At 41.7% G+C, this 13,106-nt stretch overlaps 1 protein-coding gene across 2 annotated transcripts in view; it reads left to right on the top strand.

Moving 5' to 3' along the window:
- The first annotated feature begins 6,448 nt into the window (after positions 1-6,448).
- The window catches only part of SLC19A2 (solute carrier family 19 member 2), a 29,849-nt gene continuing 23,191 nt past the window's right edge, over positions 6,449-13,106 (top strand). For both annotated transcript variants that reach the window (XM_044672097.1, XM_044672096.1), the window contains exon 1: positions 6,449-6,664. In XM_044672097.1, coding sequence (XP_044528032.1) covers positions 6,449-6,664 — 216 coding nt within the window. The remainder of the gene's footprint in view (positions 6,665-13,106) is intronic.

Raw genomic sequence — 13,106 nt, 5'->3', positions numbered from 1 at the left:
AAAAAAAAAGCCATCTATCTGAAAGGTTGTTGAGTCACATTTGGCTGCTGCTGATGCCCCAATAATAGGTGAATTTGGGGCAGTCATAGATTTGTTCAGGAGGCAGGTAGGTGGCTCAGTGGATAGAGCAATAGACCTGGAGTTAGGAAGACCTGAGTTCAAATAGGACCTCAGACACTTCCTGGGTGTGTGACTCTGAGCAAGTCACTTAGCCTCTGTACGCCTTAATCCATTGGAGAAGGAATTAGCAAACCACTCCAATATGTTTGCCAAGAAAACTCCATGGGCAGTATTCACCATAGGGTCATAAAGACTCTGACGTGACCGAACGACTGAACAATAGCAAGAGATTCATTCTCCTATGTTGTACTTATTGGCCCCACCAAACCCAAGTGATATGAATGTTTTGGGGAATTTGTGAGTAACACCTTTTCTCCCCGTCTTGCTGGAAGCAAAGAGAAGGAGGGGAGAGGCACACCCTCTCCTGCATGTATGGGCACCTTGTCGGGGCACTTTCACAAAGAGTTATGTTGGTATAGCAACAGCTTGATTGTTCGGTTGTGTCTATCGGTTTCGAAGCCCTTAGAGAAACAATGATTGTAGGGTCAGTCTCAGAGGTGATGTCATGATGACTGTGTATGCTATTCCAGGTCACACATTTGAGAAATAGGATGGAAAGTCACTTGTGGGCTGAGTTGACCTTTTTAGAAATAGATTGAAATTCTTATGATAATTTTTCCTATTGTAGGAGCACAAATGGCTTATGTTTGTGAAATAGGTCATCCATTCAGAGCATGTCAGTGGTCACAGCTCGGAGCAGAATCAGTAGATTTGAGTCTACTACTGACTAACCAAGTGAATTGCTTGAGGAAGTTTATATAAAATACTAAGATCGGGTCTATCTTATCCCCCAAAGCATTGACCACAGTGCCTTGCACATAATAGATACTGAAAGATATTTGTTAACCTGGCAAATGAATGAGACCTCAAAGGGAGTAAGTGACCTTGAGTCTCTCCCTGTACCTCCATTTTTCCATCTGTAAATGGGACAAAATTTGTTATGTGCCCTCAACCTATCTTATAGAAGTATTGTACAGATTGGTGACATAATGGAAATTTCTAGTTACATAAATAAGAAAGGTAGTGACTTGATTTGTGCAGTTTTTGATAGAGATATCAAAAACAACAAGAAGAATAATGAGGTTTATCATTCATACAGCTCCTTAAGCTTCATAAAGTACTTTGTATACATGACCTTATTTGATCCTAACCACTCTAATGAGATAGATGCTGTTATTACCTTTATTTTATAGATGAGGCCACAGACTGAGAGAGCTTAAATGACTTGTGCAGGGTCACAAAAGCTAGAATCAAAACAGAATTCAAACTTATGTCTTCTTGAATCCACATTTGCCATGCTAACCACCATGGAACAATAGCCAATTTGCTGTAAAGCTATGACTACGTCTTACTAAATCATGTTGCTTCTACTATGACCAAAGTTCAAAATGGGCTGATGAAACACAATTCCAATATCCTCAAGAAAATCAATCTACCGATGCCACATAACCTTTCTGAAGAACCATGACTAGGAATTAGTGAAAGAAAAAAAAGAGAATGGGGAACAGAGACAGAGAGAGGAGAGAAAGGGAGAGAAAGAGACAGAGAAAAAGAGTAAAATAGGAAGAGAGGAGGTGAGAGAGAGAGAGAGAGAGAGAGAGAGAGAGAGAGAGAGAGAGAGAGAGAGAGAGAGAGAGAGAGAGAGAGAGAGAGAGAGAGAAACTGTAACCGTGGTTTTCAGGGGCAGTTTGTCTTGCTGAGACTTTATTTCCTCACTTCAAAAACAGGATATTGGAGCAGATGATCTATAAGATTCCTTCCAGCTCTAAAATGCCACGATTCTATGACACTGGCAATCTTTTTTTTTCCTAGATATCCAGTGTGAATTAGTCTGTGTAGTGGGCAAATTAATGATTATCATCTAGGCTGAAAGAAAAGATTAAAATTTAAAAAATTGTTCCTACTACAGAGAAGTTTCAGAATTGTTATGCTACCCATCATCATCTCTATCCATCATGCTTAAGAAACTAAATTCTATTCCTTGGTAGGTAGCTGGCTAAGGTTCTTACACTTTGTAATATTTGTTTTTACACTTATCTTTGTAATAAATATTTAGAGGAGAGAATACAAGGTCACAGTGAGTTTATTGTTTGTTAATCACAAAACAAGGTAGCCACATCACCAATAATGACACATAAGAAATAGCAGAAAAAGGGCGGCTAGGAAGGTCAATGGACAGAGAACAAAGCCTGAAGATGGGAAGTCCTGGGTTGAAATCTGACCTCTAACATTTTCTAGCTGTATGACCCTGGGCAAGTCATTTAACCCCATTTGTCTAACCCATTCACCCTTCTACCTTGGAACTGATACTTAGCATTGATTTTTTTTTAAGTAGCAGAAAAATATCAACTAACAAATGTACGATTGACTAAGGAGATAAGTGGGTTATGTAGTGAAAATGACAGACACCTCTTGGATAGCCCAATAGCTAAGTCAGTACCCACAAATAAAAAAAAAAGATTAAGAGAAAGTTTTCTAGCATTTGAGGTAGCTCTTCTATGGAGAACTTACATGAAGATTGGCACAGTATGAGAAGGCATACACGAACTACAACTAACACCTTCAGAAAGAACAGTCACAACAATATCATAGGCTCACTGAAGTCTTGATGTATAATTACCTTTTATTATCTGAGTGGTTGTCATGTGGAAGAGAATTTCCAAAGGTGGAACTAGGGCTGATACAGACAGGAAAGCAGATTTTAATTCAATATAGTGAATTTTTTAATAATTAGGGAAAGCTAGGTGGTACAATAGTTAGAGTGCCATGCCTGGAGTCAGGAAGACCTGAGTTCACATTTACTGGTTATGTGACCCTCTTTTGGAGAGTCATTTAGTGACTGTCTGACAGTTACTAATATTTGGGTTTGTTTGTTGATGATGTTGCCCTTCTCTCTGACAGGATGAGAAGGCAAATACAGACCAGGGACAGAGTTCCAATTCTGTAGCACAGATCTACTTATTGTTCAAGGGGCTCATCTCCAGAGCATCTGGGCCAGAGCCCTCAGGCGTGATCCTGGGATCCTTAGCTTTCTCTAGCCTTTTTTTTTCTTACCACTTCTGTCTGTATGGATTCTGACCAAACTGGACTATTCACTCAACTCTCCTTCAGATTCTGTTTTCAGTGATTTCCCTTCTCCTTGTCTTTACTCACAGCATTTCCTCTGCCTGGAATGTCTTCTCCATGTTTTAGCTTTTTGAAAACCATCTGTAATTTACTAACCCTGTTTAAATGAAAATTCAAGTGATTCCCCACACACACGCACTATATACACACGTGTATAGACACTAGTTCAGTAATGCTCTTAGAGTTCATAGCTTTTAGAGCTGGAGAGATCTTAGAGATCATTTTGTACAACCTTATACAGATGGGGGAATAGAATCCCATGATGGTGAAGTAGTTGCCCAAGGTCACACAGCTAATTAGTGGCAGATTAGAGAATTGAACTCTGGTTCCCTTCCTCCCAGGCTCTCATATTAAAGTTATTTGAGTGAAGAGGTGTCCTAATCCTCTATTAGATTGTGACTACCATCAAATAAGGCATAATGGAATGAGTAGAAAGCCTAGATTCAAATCACATCTTAGCTTCTGTGATGCAGGACAAACCACTTTGTGTGTAGGGCACACATCCTATTTCCTTTTTGTAAAATGGGGGGATATCAGCAAGCCACAGTAGCAGATGCATAGTAATCCCTCAAGAAATGCTTGTTGACTTGATCTGACCATGAAATCCCTTTTCAATCCTCTAAAATTATCTACGATGCTCTGGCAAAATAAGGGAGTTGGAGATGATGACCCAAGATGCTTTCCAATTCTAACTTCCCATGATCCTCTTCTTAGGGTTTGTGTCTTATTTAATCTGTGTAACACCTCCCCCCCCCCATAATACCTAGCACTGGGGGGCTTTGCATGCTTCATAAAGGTTTGTTAACATTTTTTGATGCTTAGATGAAAACTAGAGCCCAGAAAGGTATATGAGCCCCTCTTTTAGGGAAAAGGATAAATCCTTTCCCTAACTTCCTCCTTCTATCTTTCCCAAGGGTGAAACCAAGTGGGAGATAGATTCTGAAGTCCAAGCAGCTCTGGAGCAGCCTCTTCCTTCCCATGAAGGGAAGCTGCCCTCCTTAGAACAACAGCAGGAGAATCCCAGCCTCTGCCTCTTACCACTGCCTAACAGGGAAAGGCACAGGACCAGCAGAGGTAAGGGAGAAAGGAATAAGCATTTATTAAGCACCTACCAAGTACCAGGCACTGTGCTATTGGCTGCTGCCTCCACGAGAAGTATCTGAGAAGTTAAGTGACTGGTACCTGGTGCCCTACCAGGGTGATAGGACAGGGGCATTGAGGGGAAGGCTGGAACTCAAGTCTTCCTGGCTCTCTAGATACACCATCATGATGCCTCTCCCTTGCAGGGAGATCTTCAGCAAAGCATCTGACCTTTTTGAGCCTCTATTTCCTGATTTGTACAATAAGTTTATTCAACAGTAACTTGGTCAGCATAGCTTACAGGAGGATGGAGGTATCTAAAGAAATGATGGATTATGAAGCTCTTCCTAACACAGAGCAATATATATATATACATGCAAATGCAATATACACAGTATATGTGTAAAGCGTACATACACGAGCAAGTGATGTGTGTGCATATATACACATAGGTATATAAAGTGACATGTGGACAATGCCTTTGCACACACATGTGGAGATAATCCACATGCATGCATCTATGCATGTGACGCATGTACACATAAATATATACAAAGTGATGTGTGTACACATAAATGCACCTCTATAATGTAGTGTGTGCAAATATATGTGTATATAGACATAAATTAATAATAGATTGATATTATAAATAAATAAAATGAAATAATGATGCATTGTATGGTAGTATTATACACATATGTGAATACACATTGTGTGTGTGCAGTATTCTCATGCATAAAGTTATGTATATATATATATATATAAAGTGATGTGTTGTAATATATTGCAGTTATATGTGCATGGCATACACATGTGCATATATACACACATGCACATGTGTGATAGGATATATATATAAAGTTGTGTGTGCATATATAAAAGGGAGATTTGTATTGCACACTTACACATATGCATGTGTATGTATACATATAAAAGGGCTGCTAGGTGGCACAGTGGATAGATAGAGTGTCCCACTTGGAGTCAGGAAGACTCCTCTTCCTGAGTTCAAATTCAGCTTCAGACACTTCCTAACTATATGACTGTGGCCAAGTCATTTAACCATGTTTGCCTCGGTTTACTCATTTGTAAAGGAAATGACAAACCGCTCCAAAAATCTCTGCCAAGAAAAACCCAAATGGGGTAGGGAAGAGTCAGGCAGGGCTGAAAATGATTGAACTTACAAATGTACAGACACCAGCAGATGCCGATAAATACAGGAGAATGTATCTAGTGATGTGTCTATACACACTCCTGTACACAGTGATGGAGACACGTCCACAAGTATATACAGTTTACATAGATGTGTATACCCACATATACATATATTAAGCGCTATGTGCTTACACATCCATGCGCATATATGCGTATATTAAGTGCGCATGACAGACAGACAGACAGACAGACAGACAGATAGATAGATAGATAGTCCCTACGTATTCACATCTCCGTGTCCTCATATATCATAAGTGTATTAATTATTACACCACAGATTTCTGAGGGAGTTCTGTCCAGGTGAGGGGCAGCAGTCCAGGACTCTAAACCCTGGAAGGCAGAACCTGGGGACTGACCCAGCAAGGGGTGGCGGAAGCACGCGCCAGGGTTCCACTCCCCTTTTATCTCCTGCACCACTCACCGCAGGGCCGCCATCCGCCCTCCCCGCAGCCCACCACCAGCCAAGCTGACTAAGTTCCAAGTTCCAATAGATCTTCACTATGGAGTGAAGACGTTATCCAACGGCGCGGCATTCTCCCGCCTCTGATTTGCTACTTGAAAGGGGGCGTGTAGGCACAGGCCAATAGGAAGAGGAGTAGGAAGCCTGCGCCCGCTTGTGATTGGCTCTGGAGGGCTGAGAGCAGCGAGAGGGTTGGGGGGGAGTGGACTACCTCAAGTCAGGGTGGCTTTGACAATTGGGGGCCGCACCGAAGAGAACTGAGAGAGCTACGCTGCAGAGCAGGCGGCTGTGGACCTGGCCGTGGGTAACCCCTAGAGCGGCGTGGCCTGGGCGGGAAGCAGTGGGACCTTGGGTCCATAAGCAGCTGCGGCTGAGCCTCAGTTGGGCCAGAGGAGGAGGAGCAGAAGCAGGAAGGGGTCGGGCCCAAGTCCCCGCCCCGCCGCCCTGCGGATGGATGTGCCGGGGCCGGGGGCCCACAGAGTATCCTCGGCGGCTACGGCCACGGCGGCCACCATGCTGCTGCGTACGGCTCGCTTCCCGCGGGAGTGCTGGTTCCTGCCCACGGCCCTGCTGTGCGCCTACGGCTTCTTCGCCAGCCTGAGGCCGTCCGAACCCTTCCTGACCCCCTACCTGCTGGGAAGCGATAAGAACCTCACGGAGAGACAGGTAGCGGCCTCTCGAGCCCCAGAGATACTTTGGGGCTGGTCGGGAGCTCATGGGAGTGGAGGGAGAAGGGGCGCCCCAGGGCTCGAGGAGCTTTAGGGTCTTTGCCGGCTGGTGTGGCGTCTGGTATCCATGTGCTCCTACCGGAGCATTAATTACGCATAGGCGAACTTTGGGCTGGGTATTTAGGGGACACAGGGAAAGATAGAGGGGAGGCCTTGCCCTCTGGGCGCTCCCAAGCTAATGGGGTATGGGAAGGGCTTGTGTGAAGGGGATGGACTCCGCAGCCTTGACCCGCCAGGTACCAGATGGCTGCTAAAAAGGTAAGAACAAGGTCTAAATTTCGAAATATGCAGGGCTCATCCCGTGACTTTTGAAAGTACTGTCCGACCTCCCCCAGCATTTCCCTCCTCCCCACACCGAGGAGAAAAAAATCCGACACCCCTCAAATCCCCCCTCCTTTTACCCTTGTCGGGCTCCAATGATGGAGAAAGCCTAGACGTGCCCGGTGAAAGAAGAGCAAGCCAGAACTTGACCAACTGCCTTAGTAAGTGGACTCCTAGGGCATCCTGATATCTCCCTTTGAAGCCTGAAGCTCAGATCAAATATTTCTGATTTTCCCACTTGGTTTTTAAATTAAGTACATTTAATCTTGTGCCCTTCAAGTTGTTCTGAGTGAATCAGTTTGATCTCCCTATTCTTTTTAAAGCACTTACCTTCTGTCTTAGAATCATTACTAAGTATCAGTTCCTAGGCAGAAGAGAATTAAGGACTAGGCAATTAGGGTGAAGTGACTTGCCAAGGGTCACAATTAGAAAGTGCCAGGGGTTGGATTTGAACCCTCTAAGCCTGGCACCATCCCCTGAGCCACCTAGCTGCCCCTCCTCAATTAGCTTATTATAAGCCCCATCTAGAACACAATGTTTTCTACTCATGTTCCTCACCACCCCACCCCCAGTTCAGTTCCAAACACATGATAGGCTTCCTTGAAATAAGTAGCTCTCTATAGAGTTCCTTGGTAAGTACAATCAGGAGAAAGAGAACCCACCTCAGCTGATGCTTTTGTGTTCTTTAAATTAACCCATTCATAAATCAAAAGTGCTATGGAAATTTTAAAAGGATAGAAATGGAAAGAATACAAAACTTGTAGACAAAAGCTTTGGGTTCAAATTTTGCCACTGTGACCTTGGACAAGACACCTACTGTTTCTGTTCTTCAGTTTCCTGATCTGTAAAATGAGGGAGTTGAATTAGAATAGAATCCCTCTAAATCCCTCCCTTAACATGAATTTATTATGTACTGTTTTAGTGGGGCACAGTTAATGGAAATGAGGGTCTTGGAGGCTCTCCTCACCAAAACCACCAAATGAATATTAAGGATTTAAAACCTACCCGATTTTCCCCCATCCATCTCTTCTTCCCTCCACCCCTTCATCCTAGGATGTTATGAGATAATCCTCCCACTTAAGACTAGTTCTTCACTCTTGGCCAGTCACCTCTTAACTAGAGAGTCAGTCACCCAGCGTAACAGGTCAGGTCAGGAATGGCACAACTAGGATAATTTGTAGACTGACAGGGTATAATTATTCCCATTTATCAATGGTTTTAATTTTTGATGCATTCTCAGGAATGTGTGTTTTGCTGTTTGTTTGTTTTTTTTTTTGCTTTTTTATTTCAGGTATATTTGAGCAGCAGAGGGACTTGAGAAATTAAGAATTCCTTGTCATTGTAGCATGAAGGGAAAATACAAAATTTAGATAAGACTCCTCCCTGGAGCATATATCTCAAAGGCTAGTATTCCCCTGAAAAAAAAGCTGCAAAAATCATTGCTTGTCTTAACTTTTTTTAATTACTGAGATGAAAGATGCCCAAATGGAGATAGCACAATAATATATGTCAAACTTTTGCAAACTTTAAGACACTATATAAATGTATCCTTATTGAGATAGTGTGATATCAAAAACTTGCAGTTTGTACTTCACTTAAGAAACTTTATAAAATTTCTATGATTATATTGGCAGATTCAGATTTTGTGCCCAGTATTAAAAATATATATGTAGATATTATTTAAAATAATATTATATAATACAAATATATGATATAGAAATAATATTATTTGAAATAATATTATTTAATATAAATCATGTGATATAGAAATATTTAAAACATATAACATGTCAATATTTAAATAATATTGCAATATGGAAATATCATGTATAATGTTATAATAAAATATAAATTATTGTGATATAAGGAATCATATATTTTATATAAAATAAAAGAGACATATAAATATCATATGACAAAAATAATATCATTAAAAATAAATAAACAGGAGAAACCAAGTCTAAGAAACCTCTTTTGAGTTTCTTGTTCCAACAGAGGTGGAAGACATAAGATACTAGATCAAAAGGTGGAACTCCTTTCCTTAGGCCATATAAAACTTTAGCATAGATAGGTTCTTAGAGATCATTTAGCCTAGTCTACTAATTTTACAAGAACGGAAACAGAGTCCTTTGGAAGCCAAGGGAGCCTAGGAGAGAGGATTTGAACTGAATGCAGCACAGGCTTTGTTTTCCCTTTCCTATCTATGTTATGTCATTGCCTAGGACCATATGCAATTTTGGGGTGGGAAGAAACTTGGAAGTGTCCCAGCCCCCTCCTGTTTCTTTCATGGGAGAGCAGCCATGTGACCTTACATGGCCGAGCTGTGTCAGTGGGGTGAGGAGGGAAGCGATCAGCCCTTCGGGGTGGATTTTGACGATGGCTTTTTTGGATCCCGTGTCCTGGACACAGGCTGTTCTGTGGTATGCTGTCATGTGCCCAGTGTTATCTCAGAGCTTCCCTGGGTGAGCAGGGGATGTTTGGAGTAGAGACTTCCAAATAGCCCCAAGCGCTGGGCCGGCCTGTTTGCTTATTGTGTAAGAAGGGCACAGGGCTCCCATGGCCCATTGGAGAAGGAAAGGGGGTGCAGGGATTAGGCCAGCTCCAGCTGGGAGAGGGACAAAGCACCTACTGAGGCAGGAGGGTGTCCAGAATCCACCAGTCATTTCTGTCACAACTAACCCTTTCAGGGGACTTTCCCACCTTGGGTTTTTGAATAGCCAATAATTGAGAGGAAGTCAGAGCAGTCTGTGCTTTCTCCTTCCCTCTCCCCTCCCCACCCATGTTGTGATGACTCCTTATGGTCACTGAACCAAAAAACATATAGATAAAGGCATTTGTCATGTTTTGCAAAATCTTGGCAACATCACCTTAAGAATTAAAGCGAGCCTCTGTTTCTCCCAAGTGGTTACTGGAATGCTAAGGCAGATATTGCAAAATGGAGCCACTGTTACCTTTGTCCAAAAGGGATAAAAAGACAGGATTTACTTGTCATTTCATGAACCTCCAAAAAGCGATCTTTGGACAGACACGTCCTGATCTGAAGCTGTTCAGACCCAGCATTTCCAATGGAATAGTGCCCATCACCTTTAGGGGAGACAGGACTTGGGTTCAGATTCTCACTCTGGCACTTGCTGGCCAGGGGATCACTGCATCTCCGTGTGCCTCATATTTCTGGTATGGAAAAGGAGAGGCCGTATGACCTCTCCTCTCACTTCGTCTTCTCAATCTCTGAACCTATAGAGCATAAGGAAATAATTATCTTTTAAAAAATACATTGAGATATCTTTTAAAAATAGACCTATAATTTCATTGGTGTGTAGGTAGGGAATGCTGGGTGACGAACTTTACCAAGACAGATCAGCTTCTTTTCTGCAACAGCTTCTTTTCTTAGACAGCGCAAGCCCAGAGAAAGGCTATCATTTGCCCAAGATCACAAAGCCAGTACATGTCAGGGGCAGGACTTGAATGGAGGTCTTTGCAGGCCAGTACCCTAGGCCAGGATAACCTTTAACTATATCACACTTTTCTTATTTGGATATTGGTTCCTAGTTTTGTGATTCATTTTCTTTTGTTTTTCCTTTCGAGAAAGACAGAACAATATCCAAAAATGAACCCTGAAACAAAACAAAAAGCTAGTAATATAGTTTGCCTTGGGGGGGGGGGGGAGGCAAGCTGAGATCCACTGACTGATTTGTGTAAAGTGAGATGATTTCACTTGGGGTTGTGAATTTTACCTTAGATACTCTCATGGGGAGAAATGAGCCATTAAAAAAAAAAAGGAACTAATGCAACTTATGTGTTATTGCCTGGGGAAATTTTCCTCTCACACTTATCTGAGATTCTGGGTCACCATTCTAAAGGCAGCTCTTGGTCTGAAGTCATTTCTTCCTGGACACCAAAGGAGAGAGACTTTTTTTGGCCAAGCACCTGTAGCAAAGCAGTCATTGTGAGCCCTGAAAAAAGTCTTTTACCCAGTTATTCTATGAATGCCCCCCAAAATATTGCCTTGCTTGTGGATTGCAGAAAGAGAAATTCCTCTTGCCTTAAGTGCCCTGATAATTAATTGGTTTCTTTCTAGTCAGGGTAAATTAAAAGTTGCCCATAGTTTTAGATGAGTTCTGTTAAGTTGATTGGTTACACAGAGGGCTAGATATATTGCTTTTAATCAGCTCTGGCTTTGTGTCTCTGACAGTGGTTGTGTATATTATGAAGGTTAGGATAAGAAGCCAATAAGTACCAGACTTTGAAATGATCGTCCGAAGGACATGATTTATTGTCCAAAATCAACCAATTAAAATAAGTCTTTGGAGACAGCCATTACTATATAAACTATCCAGGTCCTGAAGATAGGAATGGCAGGCATAAAAAAGGCTGAAGGTGGAATGAATGAGGAGTTCAGAAGGAAATAAATGAATACCACAAGATATTTTTAAATAATCCTGACAATGATCTGTAGTGAAGAAAAAGTAAAAGTACAGGAGGGTGTCATGAAGGTCTAAAAATTCTGAACCAGATGAGAGGGGTTATAAGTATGATATAACCTGAGTTCAGTTGTCAGTTCAGAAGCCTCCTGTAATGCAATCCTGCATTACACTCCTTATCAAGAAAAGGATAGTGGAGCCACCAATCTAAGCAGCCACAAAAACCTGAGCAGCAGCTTCACCTTCAGAGCCTTTTCCTCTCTGAGTGGTCTTGAGGTTGCTCTTCCTCTTTTACTTGATTGTATTTTCTAGTGTGAGCAACTTTGCAATGGTTTCTTTTAGTTCATTTGTTGAAATTTCCCTGCTTTGACCTAAAAAAGTACTTGATACTTTTCCCATTTACTCTTTAGCAATTTGTAAATCTGGGATTGACCAAACAGAGATAGTTTCTATAAACTAAGGGTGAGTGATCTGCCCAGTGTTTGCTCAGGTGCTGATGAAGTTTTGAATAGAATGATTTTTATAACAACATAGTATAATTATGCTTTAGTTTTTATATAGGCCATTTTTGTAATCATTATTGGCTTTCATTACACCTTGATTTGAGATATAGTTTAGTGATATTTTATAGATGAAGGAATTGAGGATCCTGAAAGGTTTAAGTAAGAGAAAAGACTGTTCAGAATTTCCAGGTTATTAAGCCACCTCTCAGAAAGAGCCATGGTTGGAAGCCAAGGTTCTTGAGTGATGCAGTGAAGGGCACCTGGGTTTGTTCAGAGAATCTGGGCTGGCACCTGTGTAACCTTGGGTGAGGCACTCAGCTTCCTCATCTATAAAATGAGGAACTTGGACTGAATGGCCTCCAGCGACCTTGTCTCATTTCAAAGCTTTGCTTAGGGAATGAATTCTTTTATTTTTTTTTTTAAATTTTAAAACATTTTTCTTTTAGAAAAATTTTCCATGGTTCCATGATTCATGTTCTTACTTTCCTTTCACCCCACCAAACCCCCCCCCATAGCTGACGCACATTTCCACTGGTTTTAACGTGTCATGGATCAAGAACTATTTCCATATTATTGATAGTTGCATTGGTGTGGTCATTTCAAGTCTACATCCCCAATCATGTCCGCATCAACCCATGTGTTCAAGCAGTTGTTTTTCTTCTGTGGTTCCTCTCCTGTAGTTCTTCCTCTGAATGTGGGTAGCATTCTTTTCCATAAAACCCTCAGAATTGTCCTGGGTCATTGCATTGCTGCTAGTACAGAAGTCCATTACATTCAATTTAACACAATGTATCAGTCTCTGTGTATAATGTTCTTCTGGCTCTACTCCCTTCACTCTGCATCACTTCCTGGAGGTCTTTCCAGGTCACATGGAATTCCTCCAGTTTATTATTCCTTTGAGCGCAATAGTATTCCATCACCAGCATATACCACAATTTGTTCAGCCATTCCCCAATTGAACGGCACATCCTCGTTTTCCAGTTTTTTGCCACCACAAAAAGCGCAGCTATAAATATTTTTGTGCAAGTCTTTATCTATGATCTCTTTGGGGTACAAATCCAGCAATGCTATGGCTGGATCAAAGGACAAGCAATCTTTTAGAGCTCTTTGGGCAGAGTTCCAAATCGCCATCCAG

This window comes from Gracilinanus agilis, chromosome 4, assembly GCF_016433145.1.
Source record: "Gracilinanus agilis isolate LMUSP501 chromosome 4, AgileGrace, whole genome shotgun sequence".
Lineage (NCBI taxonomy): Eukaryota > Metazoa > Chordata > Mammalia > Didelphimorphia > Didelphidae > Gracilinanus > Gracilinanus agilis.
The sequence above is the reverse complement of the archived record's forward strand: the minus strand, read 5'-3'. Positions and strand labels throughout refer to the sequence as shown.